General features: G+C 50.5%; 1 protein-coding gene across 1 annotated transcript in view; it reads right to left on the bottom strand.

Moving 5' to 3' along the window:
- Positions 1 to 11709: 11709 nt before the first annotated feature.
- Positions 11710 to 17627, bottom strand: part of ETF1 (eukaryotic translation termination factor 1) — a 30632-nt gene continuing 24714 nt past the window's right edge. Inside the window, exons 10-11 of the mRNA XM_075900139.1 lie at positions 16455 to 16602; positions 11710 to 13839 (exon numbers count right to left, since the gene is read on the bottom strand). Of these exons, the coding sequence (XP_075756254.1) occupies positions 13757 to 13839; positions 16455 to 16602 (231 nt within the window). The 3' untranslated portion in view covers positions 11710 to 13756. The remainder of the gene's footprint in view (positions 13840 to 16454; positions 16603 to 17627) is intronic.

Genomic DNA, 17627 nt, shown 5'->3' with positions numbered 1-17627 from the left:
GCCATATCATTCTAGACAGAGGCCCCTTTCGTACCTGCCGGCCACGCGTGGGACCACATGAAAGCACTCACACCTGGTTATGGGATGAACGCAGGACGGGATTAACGTGTTAATTTTGTAACATGTTAATTGCAGGCGTTAATGCTGCACTGCCCCTTTGAAATGCTGCTCTGGCGCTTCCAAGGGGCAGCAGAAGCAGAGCCACGGATTAGCTAGAGTCCCCGGCTGATCCCCGGCAATGCCCCTTGCCAGCTCCAGAGCACCTAATGGGCTACCCCTTGGAAATGCCACCACGGCGCTTCCAAGAGGCAGCCCTGCATGGAGCCTGGGGTCAGCTGGGGACTCCAGCTGATCCCAGGCTCCTTGCAGCACTGTCCCATTGAAATGCCGCGGTGGCGTTTCAAAGGCGAGGCGCACGCAACTACATTTTTTAATCATTTGACAGCCCTAGCTTGGAGACAACAGATCCAATTCTTTGTCTTTCAAAGAAAGACAATTCTGTTCTTTCAATACAAGAACTAGGGGTCACCAGATGAAATGAATAGGCAGCAGGTTTAAAACAAACAGAAGAAAGTTTTTCTTCACTCAGCCCACAGTCAACCTGTGGAACTCCTTGCCAGAGGATATTGTGAAGACTAGGACTTTAATAGGGTTCAAAAAAGAGCTAGATGGATTCATGGAGGTTAGGTCCATCAATGGCTATTAGCCAGTGTCGAAGCAAAAACACGCTCCTCTGTGTTTAGGCAGCTAACAAGCAGCTTTATTAATTAATAAAGCACAGCATGAGCCAAACGTGGTCACAGCAGAGCCAGACCCAGTAAGGCTACTAATACAATCAATCCTAGTATCTTTATACCCTTAACCAAACAGTCTGACGTCAGGGCATCCAATTACAGAAATCCTCAATTAAATTTGGAAAAACAAAGCCTTATCAACAAGATGGCGGACAGGTGCGAGGGAGTACATCTCCTGTCCCAACCAGCCCAATTAACACATACCAATAGCCCATCCTGTAGGCCTCTTCTCACGGGGTGACAGAAAGTTCACTCTGGTCTACGTGCTTGAGAGAAAAGCTGAAATGGTTTCTGATATACAAGATGGCTTCTAGCTAAATATGAAAATGGTTTCTACAGCTTCTACACCAGGCTAGATAGCAATGGTGTCCCTAACCTCTGTCTGGAAATGGACGACAGGAGAGGAATCACATGAAGATTACCTGTTGTGTTTCCTCCCTCCGGGGCATCTGGTATTGGCCACTGTCGGCAGACAGGCTACTGGGCTAGATGGACCTTTGTTCTGACCCAGTCTGGCCGTTCTTATGTTCTTTTGCCTGTTTGCAGGGAGCTGCTCCTGCCCTGTTTGGCTTGTGGCTTGCAACATTAGCAGATTTTGAACACTGCAGAACAACAGAGCTTTGTGGGACACGCCTGCTTCCTAGAAAGAAGACATGTCTCTTGTGGGTGTCCACACGCCACATGTCCAATCCCCTTTGTTTTTGGCCCTCCACCCCCCTCTAGCTCCCTTTGTTTAAACAGGTCCTTGATGCTGCTTTTCATGGAGCCTTTCCAAAGCGGCTTAATCCATCAAAATCTTTCAGTGGCATCCACTGTTACATCTCAGTGAGGAGACCAGGACCAGTTTAGCAGCCTCTTGGGAATGCAGGAAAGCACGTTAAGTGCTCAAAAATTGCCGACGCGTGCAAAAAGAGAGAGGTACTTCCTGCATGAAAGCAGCTAATTGGAACCATTCAGTCTGGAGCCAAATCGGTCGGTGTGTCACGGTTGCTATTTACATAGGAATCTTGGACTTACCAGCCCAGGTCAGGTTGTCTAGCGGGTGCTCCTGCCTCTGGCAGCTTCCAGTATCGGTTTCAGAGGATTGCAAAACCAGCACCAACCCGCACTGCAGCCACAGCGTGTGGAAACAGCTTCCTGAGCCTCAGCTCCCGCCCTCCTAGCCAAATCCAAACGATAGCCAGTGGCCAAGGGGCTCTGCTGAGCCCTTGCTGGTGTAGCTTGCAGGGAATGCCTGGTCAGGGGTGCTTGCCCATCTCCTTGGCCCCATGGTTTGGTCCTAATGTTCCTGGCTCTGCTGTTTCCAAACAGAGCTTCAACCACAACTCTAACTACCAAATCGCAAGCCACAGATGCCAAGGAACGGCACGATAAAACAACAAGGCTATGTCTAGACTGCAAGCCTCTTTCGAAAGAGAGCGTCTAGACTGCACGTTGAACTTTCGAAAAAGCGGCTTGCTTTTTCGAAAGAAAGCATCCAGTGAGTCTGGATGCTCTCTTTCGAAGAAGCCCTATTTACATTGAAGAACGCCTTCTTTCGAAAGACGAACTTTCGAAAGAAGGCGTTTTTCCTCGTGAAATGAGGTTTACCGCCATCGAAAGAAAAGCCGCGTTCTTTCGATTTAATTTCGAAAGAATGCGGCTTGAGTCTGGACGCAGGTGAAGTTTTTTCGAAAAAACCCCTGAGTCTGGACACAGCCCAAATTACATCCAAGCCCTCGGACAATAATGGTATTGTCCATTAAAAGCCAAACGAGCTACACGGTAACAGAAGGCAAAAACTTTCACTCCACCCACGGGCACCTCACACGTCAGTTATTTACACTTGTCAAAGGACTAACTTCCTGTCAATCCGCTGCCACTTTAACGTATCAATAAGGAATCTAAGTGCCTCCTGAATTATGGACGGAGTTGCCCAAATGCAGTGTCTCCAGCTTCCCTTGCAGGGTCCCAGGAGAACAATTGGTCAGGTATCTGAGTAAACGGGGGCTAGCCAGTCAAAGGCAAAGTGCTTGAGTCTCAGCTACACTGGGGCCTTCAAGCCTGCCACTGTGACGCAAAGGGGCCTGGGTGTCAACGCAGAGCTTTAAATAGTCTCATGACAAAGCCAGTCTTCGCTCTGAGGTTTAATTGCATAGCAACTCGGCTGACACGCCAGAGTCTTGCCTACAAGGAACAGCTCATCAAAGTTCTACTGCAAATACAGACGCTCCCGCCAGCACTTCCTAGTCGTACCCGAGCCCCCATGAGGTGCTCCTGTGTGTCGAGAGGCCGTGCTGGTCCCTCGGCGGGCAGGAGAACAGAATGGATTGAGGATGCCAAGGCCGCTTGTAGGGAAGAGATGGGCTTTAGACCCAGAGGAGGCTTTAGCAACAGAAAGGATACAACTCGCCTTTCCCTTTTCCCCACGTTCCCAGGAGGCATTAGAGAGCTGGCCAGCCAGGTTATTGCTACTACCCGTTGCTTTGCTTAGCATGAACAAGGTCAGGTGCCGGTTCACTCAGATGCTCCAAGATCACTTCAAAACCAAAAAGGGCCAGACTGGGTCGGACCAAAGGTCCATCCAGCCCAGAGTCCTGTCTGCCGACAGCGGCCAATGCCAGGTACCCCAGAGGGAATGAACAGAACCCGGAATCAAGTGATCTCTTCCCTGTCTCCCTTTTCCAGCTTCTGACAAACAGGCTAGGAACACCCTCCCTGCCCCTCCTGGCTAATAGCCACTGATGGATTTGTCCTCAATGCATCTACCTAGCTCTTTTATGAACCCTCTTAAAGACCTGGTCTTCACCACATCCTCCGGCAAGAAGTTCCACAGGTTGATTGAGCGTTGCGTGACGAAAAACTTCCTTTTGTTATTTTTAAACCTGAGACCTATTAATTCCATTTGGTGACCCCTAGTTAGTGTATTATGGGAGCAAGAAAACATTTCACCGGCTCATTTTGCCACCTCACTGTTTACCTCTTTCTTCAGATAATTTATGAATATACTGAATAGGACTGGTCCCAGTACAGACCCCTTGGGATACCACTATTTATCTCTGCCCCTTCGGAAAACTGACCACTTATTCCTACCCTTTGTTTCCTATATTTTAACCCATTACTAACCCATGAAAGGACCTTCCCTCTCCACCCACGACAGCTTACATTGCTTCTGAGGAGGGACCTTATCAAAAGCTTTCTGGAAATCTAAGTATGCTATAGCCACTGGATCCCCCTTGTCCACATGCTTGACTACTCCCTCAAAGAATCTTCATAGAGCGAGGAGGCATGCTTTCCCTTTACAGAAACCATCTTGATTTTTCCCCCAGCAAATTATGTTCATATCCGGGTCTGACAATGCTGTTCTTAACTACAGTTTCAACCAATTTGCCCGGTACTGAAGACAGACTTATGGGCCTGTAATTGTCAGGATCACCCCTAGAGCCCTTTTTAAAAATAGGCATCACATTAGCTATCCTCCAGTCATTAGGTACAGAAGCTGATTTGACAGGTTACAAACTACAGAACTCTCAGGTGACTGTCAGCTGGCCCTTGGTAACTTGTTACGGTTAGTTTATCAATTTGTTTCCAAAACCTCCTCTAATCTCACCTCAGTCTGGGACAATTCCTCAGATTTGCTATCTAAACTGCTTCAGAGCAAACCTAATAAATTGCCAAGGGAGGTGGTGGAATCTCCCTCTCTGGAGATATTTAAGAACAGGTTAGATAGACATCTGTCAGGGATGGTGTAGACGGAGCGTGGTTCTGCCTTGAGGGCGGGGGGCTGGACTCGATGACCTCTTGAGGTCCCTTTTCCAGTCCTATTATTCTATGATTCTAATCCCAAGCTCGTCTGTGAGCTGGGGGCATGGAAAAGGGAGGCTGCCTGCAGGAGGAATCAGTTTAACAGGAACACTGGCAAGGAGAAAAGCACGTAGACCCGTGGGCTGCGTCTAGACTGGCATGATTTTCCGGAAATGCTTTTAACGGAAACGTTTTTTGTTAAAAGCATTTTTGGAACCGAGCGTCTAGACTGGCACAGACGCTTTTCCGCAAAAGCACTTTTTGCAGAAAAGCGTCCATGCCAATCTAGACACGCTTTTCCGCAAAAAAGCCCCGATCGCCATTTTTGCAATCGGGGCTTTTTTTCAGAAAACAAATCTGAGCTGTCTACGCTGGCCCTTCTTTTGCTTGACCGGGAGCAGCATAGTATTTCTGCAAGAAGCACTGATTTCAGACAGTAGGAAGTCAGTGCTTTTGCAGAAATTCAAGCGGCCAGTGTAGACAGCCGGCAAGTTTTTCTGGAAAAGTGGCTGATTTTCCGGAAAAACTGGCCAGTCTAGACACAGCCGTGGTGCCCAGCGTGGTAGCCACTAGCCATGTGTGGCTATTTGGCTGGGTGAGGGTGTTGTACTGCTTCGGAACTCATTGGACACCACAGCTAGACATAAGTATCAGGCGTTGTCACGTCTTCTTCCAATGAATTGCGGGGAACATTTTACCTCTGCCTCATACAAGTGCTCTGGTGCCCTGCAGGATATTCCTAGCCATCTCCCGTGACCAAAGCATGCTGGCAGTTGTGCAGAATGCTTGCATTCCAGGGATCGCCTAGTAACTTACAACAGAAATGCACAGGCAACCATGAGAGCTAACATGGCAATCCAGGAACAGACTAATAAAGAGCAGATTGATTTGATCAAGGGCAACCGTGAAGACCACATTTCTGTCTGGGTTTGTATTGCAAAACAGGGACCCCGGATTAGTGCTGCAGCTCAAGTATTTCCTGCTGCTAAGGTATTGAATTGTCATCCAGAGCCGCTGCTTTCTTGGGTGCACACAAGTCCCCATCCCACTGAGCAGAGCACTACAGCCGCTGGGAGGACCCCACCATGCTTTCAAGGGGCAGCACAAATTCATTCTCATTCAAGGGGACTGAATCAAGCGAGGGGAAGGGATTCCTCCAAAAGGCAGAGAGATGCCACATTAAGCCGTGTTGGGGGCAAGTGAAGCCGGAAACTCGTGTCCCCCACATGCTGCTGGCTCCCAGGGTATCCAGCGCAAAGACCTTTGCTTCAGGATTAGGCTGGGGGAAAGGAGAGCACGCTCCATACCCAGCGGTCCACATCAGGCCCAGGAGGGGGGGCAACACCCCTTCTCGACAACATTTGGCTTTGCTGTCAATGCCCCTCACAGTAGCCCAGGATCGTGCAGACTCAGACCTAGGTCTCCCCCACCCCGGCTGGCTGCACCTCGGAGACTATACGGAGGGAGAGCAACTCAGGCCAGATCCTCCCAGCTTGGCTTTGTTGACTGGGCATGGGAAGGGGGGAATCAGTCCAGACATGACGCGGTTTGATACCCAGCTAGCTGGGCCTTAGAAAAACAGCCTCTCCCCTCTCTCCCTGCAGTTGTGGGCCCCTAATCACTCCATGGCCCCTGCTGGGACACGGTGGCGTTTCTGTGGTATCCACCCACAGGAACCTGAGGCCACGGGCTTTTCTGTGCAAGTGGCACTTGGGAACTGGGGGTTTACGGAGCGGTCATCCGTGTCCAACAGGATTGGTGCAGGGAAGGCTGGAGACTTTCGGTGCCATCTCCATCCTCACTCCACCGGGCAAACCAGCAGCAGGGTGTCCCCAAGGGCTGGGATGAGCCAGGGGCTGGAGGACGGCTTCTGCATGCAGCCAGGAAGCCATTAGCAAAGGAGTGGACCGCAGCTGGCATCCGTCTATACAGCATCCTGAGGGGCTAACACTGAGGCTGGCGCTTTCCAGCTGCCAGAAAGCTGGGTGGGTGCCCACAGACGCCACCTGGATGACTCCCGGGAATCCCCCTCTGCTCAGCTCGCAGGTCTCAGCTAACCGGGTAGCTTTGCCCTACCTGCCTACTCAGTGTTTTGAGAACACACTGAAGCTGGCTGCATCCAGGCTGGCCCCTGGCTGGCAGGCAGCACTGGAGACTTGCCCTTGGACGGGGATGAGGAATGTCTACGGGAGTTTGCTGTACAGCAGCTCCGCGTACCCCAGCAGGGGACAACGCAAGGAGGGCTGGGACTGGAGATGGAAGAACAGGGCCTTGAAGGAGGCCTGCCAGCTGGGTCTGCTGCAACGGCATTTCCCTGCTTCCCGTCTCACCTATGCTCCCAGCTGCCTCTCCTCAGGGCTGATCACCCCGCCTCTGCTGCTTTCCCCCTAAGATCCCAAAGAAATGGGCTGTGCCCACGAAAGCTCATGATGCCAGCTACCTTTTCGGTTCATCTCTACGGAGCAGCAGGACTGTCCTTGGGCTTAAGTCTTTACGCCCCAATCGGTCTGCTAGGCTAAGTGGCCGCAGGACTCCTATCCTCCCCTGGGACAAAGAGGAGTTTCAGAGGTGGATTCATCTGCCCATCAGCCGAGCAGCTGGTCCGACTCAAAGCTTTGACCCTGCTGTCTCCCTCTGAGTGTTCCCAGTTTCTTTTCCAGCAGCTGTTCTCAGAGGGCAAGAGACCACCAGGAAAGCCCTTGGGAATGAAATAAAGCCCGTGAAGAGCAGCATCGCACCAGGAGGGTTACTTGTGGCCCCCAGGCCTGCTCCGGCACAGGGCTGCGTATGAAAACCCTCCTATGTGGGGTTCCAAAGCAGCCTGCAACTGGCTGCATTCAGAATCTGCGCACAGCTACAGAATCAGAGGCTGGGTCTTCACCCATCCTTGGCTGCCCACCAGCACCGCAGAGCAAGCGCGCCGCAGTCCGGAGGCGCAGACCCACTCCAGTTGCCATCTAGGCAGCCACAGTCACCCAGCCCATACCCACCTCTTGGGCAGGAACCATCCTGGGCCGTCAGGAGCCACGGACGTGCTCTGCCCTCAGGCGGCCCTGGCCCCGCTGCGGCTGGGCACTGTAGCAAGTGAAACATAGGAAGGTGCATGTTCTACCAACACGCTACGCGACCCGAGCGGGGACAAAGTGAGCCCACAGCAGCTGTGCGACTCGGCTGTAGGACTCCATGGATCTTGCGTGGCTGTGGGGAAGCCAGCAGGGAAGCAGCCTAATTCTTGATAAGCGCCCTCCAGGGAAAGCCTTACAGGTACATACCAGCCAATAGGAGAAGCTATTTCTTGTGCAGCCTTTATACCCACAGGAAGGGCAAACTCTGCTTTGCCCCGAGGGGGAAGAGAAACGCTGTGTCAGGGGAACGAATGGCAGCCAGACTTCTGGAACCCTGCAGGGTGGGGGTCGGCTGGAGGCTCCAGGCAGCCTACACTTCTCAGGACCCACTTCTGCAAAGCTGAAATGCCTGCCTGAGACCATGGGGGCTGTTAGCCCCGAACAGCATCTGAATACAATGAAATATTGGCAGCCCAAACCTCCAACACGGCATCTCAGAAATGCAACTCCCCCCACATACACATACCCCTCCCCCCACCCGACACCCTAAAATCCCTCATTTTTATCTCTTCTGCTCCAAACGTTACCCCCCTACCTCAAGGGACCCTCTGCTTCCCTCCACGCCAGCCCTTAATGGAGGCTTCTCTAGCGATTCCCTCAGCAGTCCAACCCCTCTTTCTTCTCCCCTTTGGGGTGCAGTTCAATGCCCTTCTCGCACCCCCCCAGCCAATTCCAATACAAAGGTGAAAAGTGTTCGTGCTACAGAGGACGTGGATTCAGCAGAAGAGCCGTTTAGTAAGGTAGCTACTCGCGCTGGTGCAGTTGGACAAGAAGTTGACATGCGGGGCATTTTCAAGTGAAGGGTTTCCAGTAGGACGGTGACGCAGCCCATTTATGAACCTCTTTCCTGGCAAGTTCACATGTTTGAATAGGCTCAAGCAAAAAGCCTGACCGTTTCTCATCTAATGCCCAGTTAAACATTCACAGAAGGGAGCCAGTGTACAAGTGTTGCAGATCGCTAGTTTACCTTAACACTACTATGGACAGGGAACTCACCCTTACTAACCAATTCTGTAAAGGCACCAGTACCCAATGGCTGATGACAAGGTACATGCTCAGAGGTACTGAACAATTGAAGCCGCTTTCAAATTTTAGCTACTGAATTATCAGGATGTCTTCCCAGCTATGCACAAAATTAGTTCTTGCATACTAAGGGATCCCAAGCAGAAGCAACATATGCTCAAGAAGACTCTCTGGGCTATTTGAAGGTCAGATGGAAGATCTGAGCCAACGATTGAGTTACTTCTCCAAATCTCTGCATCTCAACAGGGTAATCCATGCCATATCAAGCTGAAAGGAACAGGATTCTGGATCCCAGCCTGGTGCCACTGCCTTCACAGCTGATTAAAATGCTCTCTGGATGCTCTGCAAGAAGTTCCTAACACATCAAGAAGTAAATTGCTCTGGAAGTTATTTGGGACAGAGTGGTGGGTTCTCCACTTCCTTTTTGGAAGATGTGCTCCAGCCAAATACAAAACTTATGCATTTGTCAGAAATGTGGGCGAATTTTAGTGTCATGAGATACACAAGCAGGTCTAATGATCCCTTATGCCTGAAGGCTTAAGGAATCGAACTCCCTAAACAGCTTTGTCCGGAAGCGTGCAGACTCTGCTGCCTTCCATCAGGCTCTCGTCTGGACCTCTCTCCAAGGTGTCACCAGCTTTGCAGGTTAAATAAAGCAGCGATCACAAGTCTGAGGACAGTCAACTCTCCAGCCGAGTAGACTCGCAGCCAGATATTAATAAATAGAGATATACCTCTTTCAAAGAACTGGAAGGGACCTTGAAAGGTTATTGAGTCCAGTCTCTTACCCTCACAGCAGGACCAAATACCATCCCTGACAGATTTGCCCTAGATCCCTAAATGGCTCCCTCAAGGATTGAACTTGCAACCCTAGGTTTAACAGGTCAGTGTTCAAACCACTGAGCTATCCCTCCCCCACAAATTGAGAGGGATCGAGGATAGCTCAGTGGTTTGAGCATTGGCCTGCAGCTTGGGAGGGATTGGAGCAGTAGGGTGGCATGGGAGCTATAGCACGTCTGCGCTAAGCTCTCCTGTTTCGGGCCAGACCAATTGCTGCATCAATTTTCTGTCCCAACCTATGGAAGACCAGCAAATCCGCCTTTGGTTGGGACCATCACTAAGTCATGACCTCGTATCAGCACAGTGGTGCGCTCACACGAATCAAGCAGCTTTGAGGTGGGATGGAAGCTTGTTTTCTTCTGGTTCGTTAATTCCAGAGCGTTTGTATCAAGGGGCCCGGGCCTTCCAACTGCTACTCGGCTGGAGAGCTGGGAGGGGCGTGTCCAGAAGGGATCTTGACCCAGGACCAGACAGCTGCATTCTTACTTTTTCTCTGAAGTGCTAAGGTAGAGTATCTCGCCCCTGACAATTGAATTAGTGCTGGGGAGAAGCAACTGAAACAGCAGCTGAAGTTAGAGCCCTCCGAAGAAACCTGGCATTCTTCGTTTGTAACCCTCCGCCAACCTAGGTAAGATACCTGGCAATTCTATTTTTCTCTGTATCCAGGCCGTCTCACACTGCATTGCCCAGCTCAGTCAGTAAAAAGTGACACAGACAACAAATTTGGCCATTTTCCAAACATGCCACTGTCAGGAGCCATGACAGAGGAGATGAAATATACCGGCATCTAGACTATGACTGCAGTGGAGTACAAACACCACAGCCGCCCTCTGGAGAGCAATAGGCCGGCCACTGCATTTTCTAGGATTTGATGGAATTAGTGATCTCGTCTTGATTCTTCCACACTACTGTGAAGTCAAATGTTACTCAGGGTTTGTGGCAGAGACCAGCATAGCCAGGTGTCCTTGTGCAACAGCCTCTCGTGTGTTTCTCAGACAGTTGCCACGTCTCCCTAGACCCACATACCTGCACGAGACAAGGGCTTGAAAGGCTGTTTGTGCTGTTTCGGCTCATGCTGCTTTCCCGTCCTTGAAGGTATATTGGTTTTGAATCATCTCCAAGAATCGTCCCATTTTCCACCCCTGCAATGTACCATTTCAGTTACTGCTATCTGTTCCTTAAACCCTCGCTGTGCTAGGAAAACAACCCCCACTCCCTCAGATCTGTAGCAGGTGATGGATGTGTCACCCAACAGCTGTCCTGGTTAAACCCCAGCCCGCCTGCTCCTCTTCAGTAGGGAAAGCTCACTTCAGTACAATAGCAAAACGACGACACCAGCAATACTCAAGAGTTCCAGGACAGCCTAACATCAAAACAAAGCCGGCCAATGCCAGCCGACTTCAAATGCAGTTAGCTAACGGAGATTGTGCTGTGCTCTGTGTTAACTCCCTGCCCTCCTCCCCTTTCTCCTCTCCCCCCACAGTTCAGCATAAAAACAGAAGCATAAAATGGTAACAACTTCAACCCAAAGTGCTTATGCTACTTTGCAATCACTCCACCCCCAGCTGAAAGTGTGGTCAGTTACTGGGGAGGTCCCATTTAATGTAACAATTTAGGATAGGAAGTGAAACACTGCTGATCACTGAAACAGAATGGCCCACAATCACTAGGCACTATCCTGGACTGAATTTACTTTAACAGAGGAAGAGGCTGTTTTTAAAAAAAAAAAGCACTGATAGTTCACTTGATCTGAGGCTATTAGGAGCATGGTTTCTGCATCTCTTCCAATGAGACAACTACCAACCAGGTTGCAATCGTTCCAGGCACTGCCCAAAACAAACGGTGCTTGGTTCAGCAAACAAGCACCTAACCTTTAAGAACATTTCCGCATTTTGAGGGCTTGAATTCGATTTGTTTTTTCCCCCCGTCATGCTTCTCAAAGTCTACATTGGCTTCCCTATTGTTGGGCTGAAAACAAAGACCTGTGCATTCTGGGCTGCCAGTCGGGAAAGCTAGTGTGTTAAGTGGAAACAAGAGGCTCTATTATCTAGGCGGCTGCCGCCGAGAGTTCACGAGGCCCGTCAAGCAACATTGCCCACATAAAAGTAATTACTGCACTAAAAGAAAATCAAGAGTCCATGCTATATTCTTAAATATGGTTTAATACTCTTCTCCATTTCTGTACATCACAACACCAAGATATTACTGCTTGGGATCTCTCTGCAGAGGCTATATAGTATGCGAAGGCTAGGATTTCTCACCCACCTTGTAATGTGTTTGCATGTGTAAGTGTAATACATATCAGTATATATTGATATACACCATCAATATATAATGCAATATATATCACTGAAGAGAACACATTGATTAAAGAAATACAAAAAAATTTGGCATCATTTCCAAACTTAAATAGTAAAAATAAAAACTACAAAAAGGAGCTGCATACCCTAAATGTATCATGTGAAACAACAAGCAGTATATTCAAAAATGTAAATTTACATCCAATTTTTTCTGGTCTTGTCATGTCACATTAGACCCATTTACAATGGCAAAATCCAAACACACTGCTTCAAAGACCGCACACTCACTGGCGCTTGGGTTTCGTGCAAGTTTCCAGCAGACCCAACCGCACCACTTCCCTAGGAGACTCCGGCTTTGATGGGAACCTCCTTTGTAGACAATGGCCAACATTGACTGCTTGCTGAGGTCTAGAACTGCGGTACAGGTTATATTGCTCACATTGACAAAGTCATTTTGGACCTCTAGGAGTACAGCGTGAGAGTCAGAAGCTTTGTTTTAAGACAAGCACCCCCCCTCCATTCAAGTGAAACAGGATTATTGGAACGATATGCAAGTACGCCACTTGGGAGCAAGAAGCTGCTTCCAACCCGCACGCCATGAGTGCAGAGGAAGAATCAGAGAAGGACAGCAGTTAGGCACTAAAACGTCAGCGTACTCAGAAAACCCACCCTCCCGAGAGACCAGAAAGCTCAGCTGGGTGCTCCGTGTCACATGCCAATGCTGACTCTGGCTCTAGGGACATGGAACCATTTCTAGCGTTTCGAAATGCGGTCTCTGAACAGGCGTCACCAAGACACTGCTTGAGAGTCTGGGGAAAATCGGAAGTGTGAACCCACTTCTAAGGCTAGACTAGAGCTCCGTCTCAGATGTACAGGACCCCCTGCTAATCTATTCTCAAGCCCTTGGTGCTGGGGAGCTGGATTTTCCCAATGGGGCACATTAGTGTTCAACAGCAGCATCAAGTTGTCCAAATCCACCAGTGCCAAGGGTTTAAATCACAGTCACAGCTTGTTAGTTGCCCCTGTGAAATACCTGCTTCATGTAAAGCATTGATGGGTTCAACAATCAAATTGACATAATCAAGGAATTGCAGTCCTAAAGCAAAAACCCCTTCGGAACAGACCCCGACAGACAGAAGGGTCCCCCCCCTTCCCTTGCATCGTGTGTTCATTTCGGTCAAGACTGAAAACCGCACCACTCCATTCCCAAATGAAACCTGCTAAGACTGGCAGCATTACCACTGAAACCAATGATGGGTGCTCCCTAATTTGGGCAAGTCGTGTTTTTGCAAAATGGATCTAGGTAAGAGTTTGGCTTGTCAAAGCAGCTCCCCAAGCTATCTGAAAGTGCCAGCCACACCTTGCCGGCCGGCTGGCACAGAATGCCTCTTCTCTTACGCTTTGGGACCCAGCAGCCCCGATATCTTACTACACTTCTGCAGTCTAAGCTGAGAATGCCATGTAAATGGGTCATGTCACTGCAAAATGCAGCAATGGATTTTCTCCAATCAAAATAAAAGAAACAAACCAGGATGATCGTACTTCTATTAATTTTGGAAGGAAGGTTTACAGCAGTTAATGTATCATGACGGTTAAAAAAATCATTTTCATAAAATACAGAGCAACCAATTTCACCATCGAGTAAGAGTAAAAACTGGGATTCTTTTAAATTAGTCCAAAGTGGCATATAGGAACTTAGTAGTTTGCTGCTGTACTGACACTATGACAAAATCAAAGTGTAGGGTTTTGTTTTTTTAAATCCAATGCTTATGGATCAAGTTCTGGAAATGTTCCAATTCTAAGGCAGGGATCTGTTGTGTTTTCCACCATTTGCTCCTTGGGTTGGATGCTGGAGGGGTGAGGCACGTTTTGCCGGACCCAGGTCGACTACCTAGTAGTCATCAAGGTCAAAAAATTCATCGTCTCCTCCTTGGTATTCCATTCCCTGGAAATCCACTCGGTACCGCAAGATACCTAGTAAAAACAAGACACCTTTTAGCTTCACAGTTCAGCGTGTCAGCAAGGGCTTAGTACAAAACAGATCTTAGAATATACTGTGGACCTACTGCACGTGTGCCGAAGTCAGCGATTTCTACATCACCTTATTTCAAACCTCAACTCGCAGGATGGAGACCATGATTTTTTCCATCTGCCTGGAATGTCCCATGGAAGGTGGCTCTGCAGAATTAAAATGCTACAGACCACGGGTAGTCAACAGGCTGACCACAGATCAAATCTGGACTGCCAGGTGGTTTTGAAGGCAGTTGTGAAAGCTTTATTTACTGATTATTACTGCCATGTGAAAAATGTCTCTCTGGAGTCTGCCATGTGAAAAATGTCTCTCTGGCTCTGCTCCCCGTGTCCCTGGTCTGCTGGGGGGGGGGGGGGGGGGGGGGGAACGCAGCTAGTGTGCCCCCCCCAGCAGACCAGGTTTTTGTTTTGGACCCTGGGGCAGAGCAGCTGGGGCACTGCCGATTGGTCCTGCAGCGCCGCTCTGGGCACTACTGGACCAACCCGGCAGCACCCCAGCTGCTCTGCCCCAGGTCCTGATTCAGCCGCTGCTGGTCAGTTTCAGCAGTGGCTGAATCAGGACGCCTGGGGCAGAGCAGCTGGGGTGCTGCTGGGTTGGTCCAGTAGCGCCGAGGAGCGGTGCTACTGGAGCAACCCAGCAGCACCCCAGCTGCTCTGCCCCAGGCGTCCCCAAGTCAGCCGCTGCTGAAACTGACCAGCGCTGACTACAGGAAGCCAGAGGCAGAGTTGCTCTGCCCCAGGCTTCCTGGAATCAGCCGCTGATCAGTTTCAGCAGCAGCTGATTTGGGGATGCTTGGGGTTCTTAAGTTGATTCTGTATGTAAGTCAGAACTGGCGGTCAGTTTCAGCAGCGGCTGAATCTGGACGCCAGTTCCGACTTACATACAGATTCAACTTAAGAACAATCCTACAGTCCCTATCTTGTACGTAACCCGGGGACTGCCTGTACCTCCGTACTGGCATATGGGTCCAAGAGGCGGGATGCACAGGTGTAACTAGCAATGTCACCCTGACCGTTATCACAGTATGAAATCGGTTCGATTAGGCCTTCGCTGAGAGTCACCCATCGGCTCCGACTCCATTCCCGCCAGCGAGGGCCTAGCTAAAACAGCTGACGCCAGGGAACATGAGCAGAGTTCTATTCCACACTGAATAGTTCCCTCCCCTCAGGGCTCCGAAGGCCCTGGCCCCCAGCAATGCTGGCTTAAATGAACAATCATCGGGACATCCATCCTTCTAGGACCCTACCAAATTTATGACCACGAAAAACATGTCACGGCCCATGAAGTCTGGCCTGCCTCCGTGACATCTGGTCGTTTGCGCACTGTTACCCTGCACTATCCAGACCTCACAGGGAAGACGAGCTCCTCTCAAAGTGGGAGTTCTGAACGGAAAGGACATCAGATTAAAGATTTTAGAGGGGTAGCTGTACTGCCCCCCTTACAGCTGTGCTGCTATCAGAGCTGAGCAATCGCTGCTGGCTGCGTGACCAGCGCTGATGGCAGTGCCCTGCCAGCAGTGCAGCAGCATGCATCCTTGCAGGAGGTTTACAGGATCTGTCGAAAAAGGCTTTCTTTCTTTCTTTCTCGACAGATCCCCCTGCAGACTGCTGCTTTTTGCCGACAACGTGCCGAGTCGGCAAAACGTAATGGCCATTTTTATGCAAATTAGGCACGGGGTATTTAAATCCCTGCCTCATTTGCAATGTTGGCCTGCCTAATCTGAGACACACCCTGAGGGTCCAGCTCTGTAGCAACAGTGCAGACGTCAGGGGACGAGTCCCACAATACCCCCTCCGCCCCCAATAACCTCGCAACCGCCCAACCTGGTCAGGACCCCCAGAACACCGGGACATGTCCAATTCCAACGTGAATCATGAAACTTACAATTTTTTAATTCCTATACCATGACATTGGCGAAATGGACTCGATCCGGGAGGGCCCTAACTATGGGCACTGGAGCATGAGAGTCAGTGGACAATCGAGTCCCACCAGGGAGCTAAGTCTTTAGGCCCACCAGACTTTTAAGAGCGCCTGAACTTCAATGGCACTTCCCATGTACCGAGAGAGTTCGCACAGCAGTGGAGGACTGGGAAGATGGACAGGGAACAGATTTTCAAAGGATCAAGTGGCAGATACCCAAATGTAGGTGGGGCCTTGAAAAATCTCTCCATTGTCTCGGACACTTCCCTTTCCAGTCACAAGGGCATAACCTTCCCCCACAACACCAGCAGCTGCTAAGAATGGCAGGGCAGTCATGTATTTTTAGTGAGCTTACTGACACTTGGCAGCTGAATACAAGAGGAGCCAGCATCACGTGCCCACCCACCTCCCCACTGAACCAAAACGTGCTCTGTGGACCACCAGTTGTTCCAGGGCCATAGCTTGAGCACCACGACGATATACTGTAGCATACACAACACTGTTTTACCGAATGGGGGCCTTCGTACACAGTGAGCTGAAGACACATGACCCCATGGGAACATCTCTTCTGGTGGGAGAACCAAGTTCCAGAGGCTCAGTGGTTTTGCCTTAGACTACTTGTTCTCTTGCAATTTACCTCCAATTCCTCCAAATCCTTTCACAAATTGGGATCCTTCCTGTGACTTGTCTGTAACAATTTCCAACGTGGCTCCAAATTTCTTGTAGTTGTTAGCAAACCACTCCAGAAGGGGCATGCTTTCTATCAGCTCGTGCTCCTGGCCGGTCTGCAGACGAAGAGAGGAGAGAGGAAAAAAAAAAAAAGAGACGTCTGGTCTACACGGTGCTAAGTCAACAGCCAATGCTAGGTTCACACCCTCAAGCTGGGAAGAATCCTTCCGCCAACCTAACCGCCACCACGTGAGGAGGTGGAGTTCCTCCCGCGACAGAAAGCCCTATGGGCACGACCGTAGCTGTGCCACTGCAGCAGGCATGGCCCAAGGGACGTTTCTTTAGCTTCAGGCATCACATCATCAACGGGAGTCACCTCTTTGGCCATCCCCAGCACTGCTGGTGCTATCAGAGTCCTACCCGCCCCCACCCTCCGGTTTCTAGCTCTGCAGGTGCACCGCTGGCTACGCATGCGGCTCCAAGCCTGCTCAGGACACAGGGCCGGGGCCAAAGAGATGCTTGGTGCTGGGCACGTGAGGGAGAGCTCAGAAAGTTCTGGAAGGTCTTGTCTACGTTCAGTCTCCACACTCGGGGGCGAGTGCAGGGGAGGGAATCGGCAGCATCGGGATGAACGTGGCCATCTCCAGCCACGGCCTCTTGGACAATCAGACAGATCCCTTGAACCCTCTTCATTGGGTGTCCTAGGAGAGCACTGAGGCAGAGGGGCCGGGGCTTACAGGGAGGAAGGTGCAATTTGTCTGGCCTTGTGCCACCATTACCCTCAGGGCCCTCATGCTACACGGCAAGCTGACAGCAAAGCCAAGTGAGACTGACGTGGCTACACTAGCCGCACAGTCAAACCGCAGCAGGGCAGCATCTTTTCAGTGCTGCCTTTTCCACGGGGCCAGGGCCCCGCCTGCCTGTCCCAGCAAGCAGAGAGGGGAAAGTCGCAAGGGAGAGCACTGATGTTCCTCCAATTTGGGATGGACAGCCCCTCTATGCCCACACGATGGTGGATAATCGACCATCAACTCCCAGCATGTCTAGGAGCACAATCTCCATTGCCTTGCGCATGCAATCCCATCTGCTTCACGCCCCCACCCCCACCTCCGTTGCTGGGGTACTGCAGCACAGGGCAGTG

Source organism: Pelodiscus sinensis, chromosome 17 (assembly GCF_049634645.1).
Source record: "Pelodiscus sinensis isolate JC-2024 chromosome 17, ASM4963464v1, whole genome shotgun sequence".
NCBI classification, from domain to species: domain Eukaryota; kingdom Metazoa; phylum Chordata; order Testudines; family Trionychidae; genus Pelodiscus; species Pelodiscus sinensis.
Note: the sequence above shows the minus strand (reverse complement) of the source record. Positions and strands in the feature narration are given on the sequence as shown.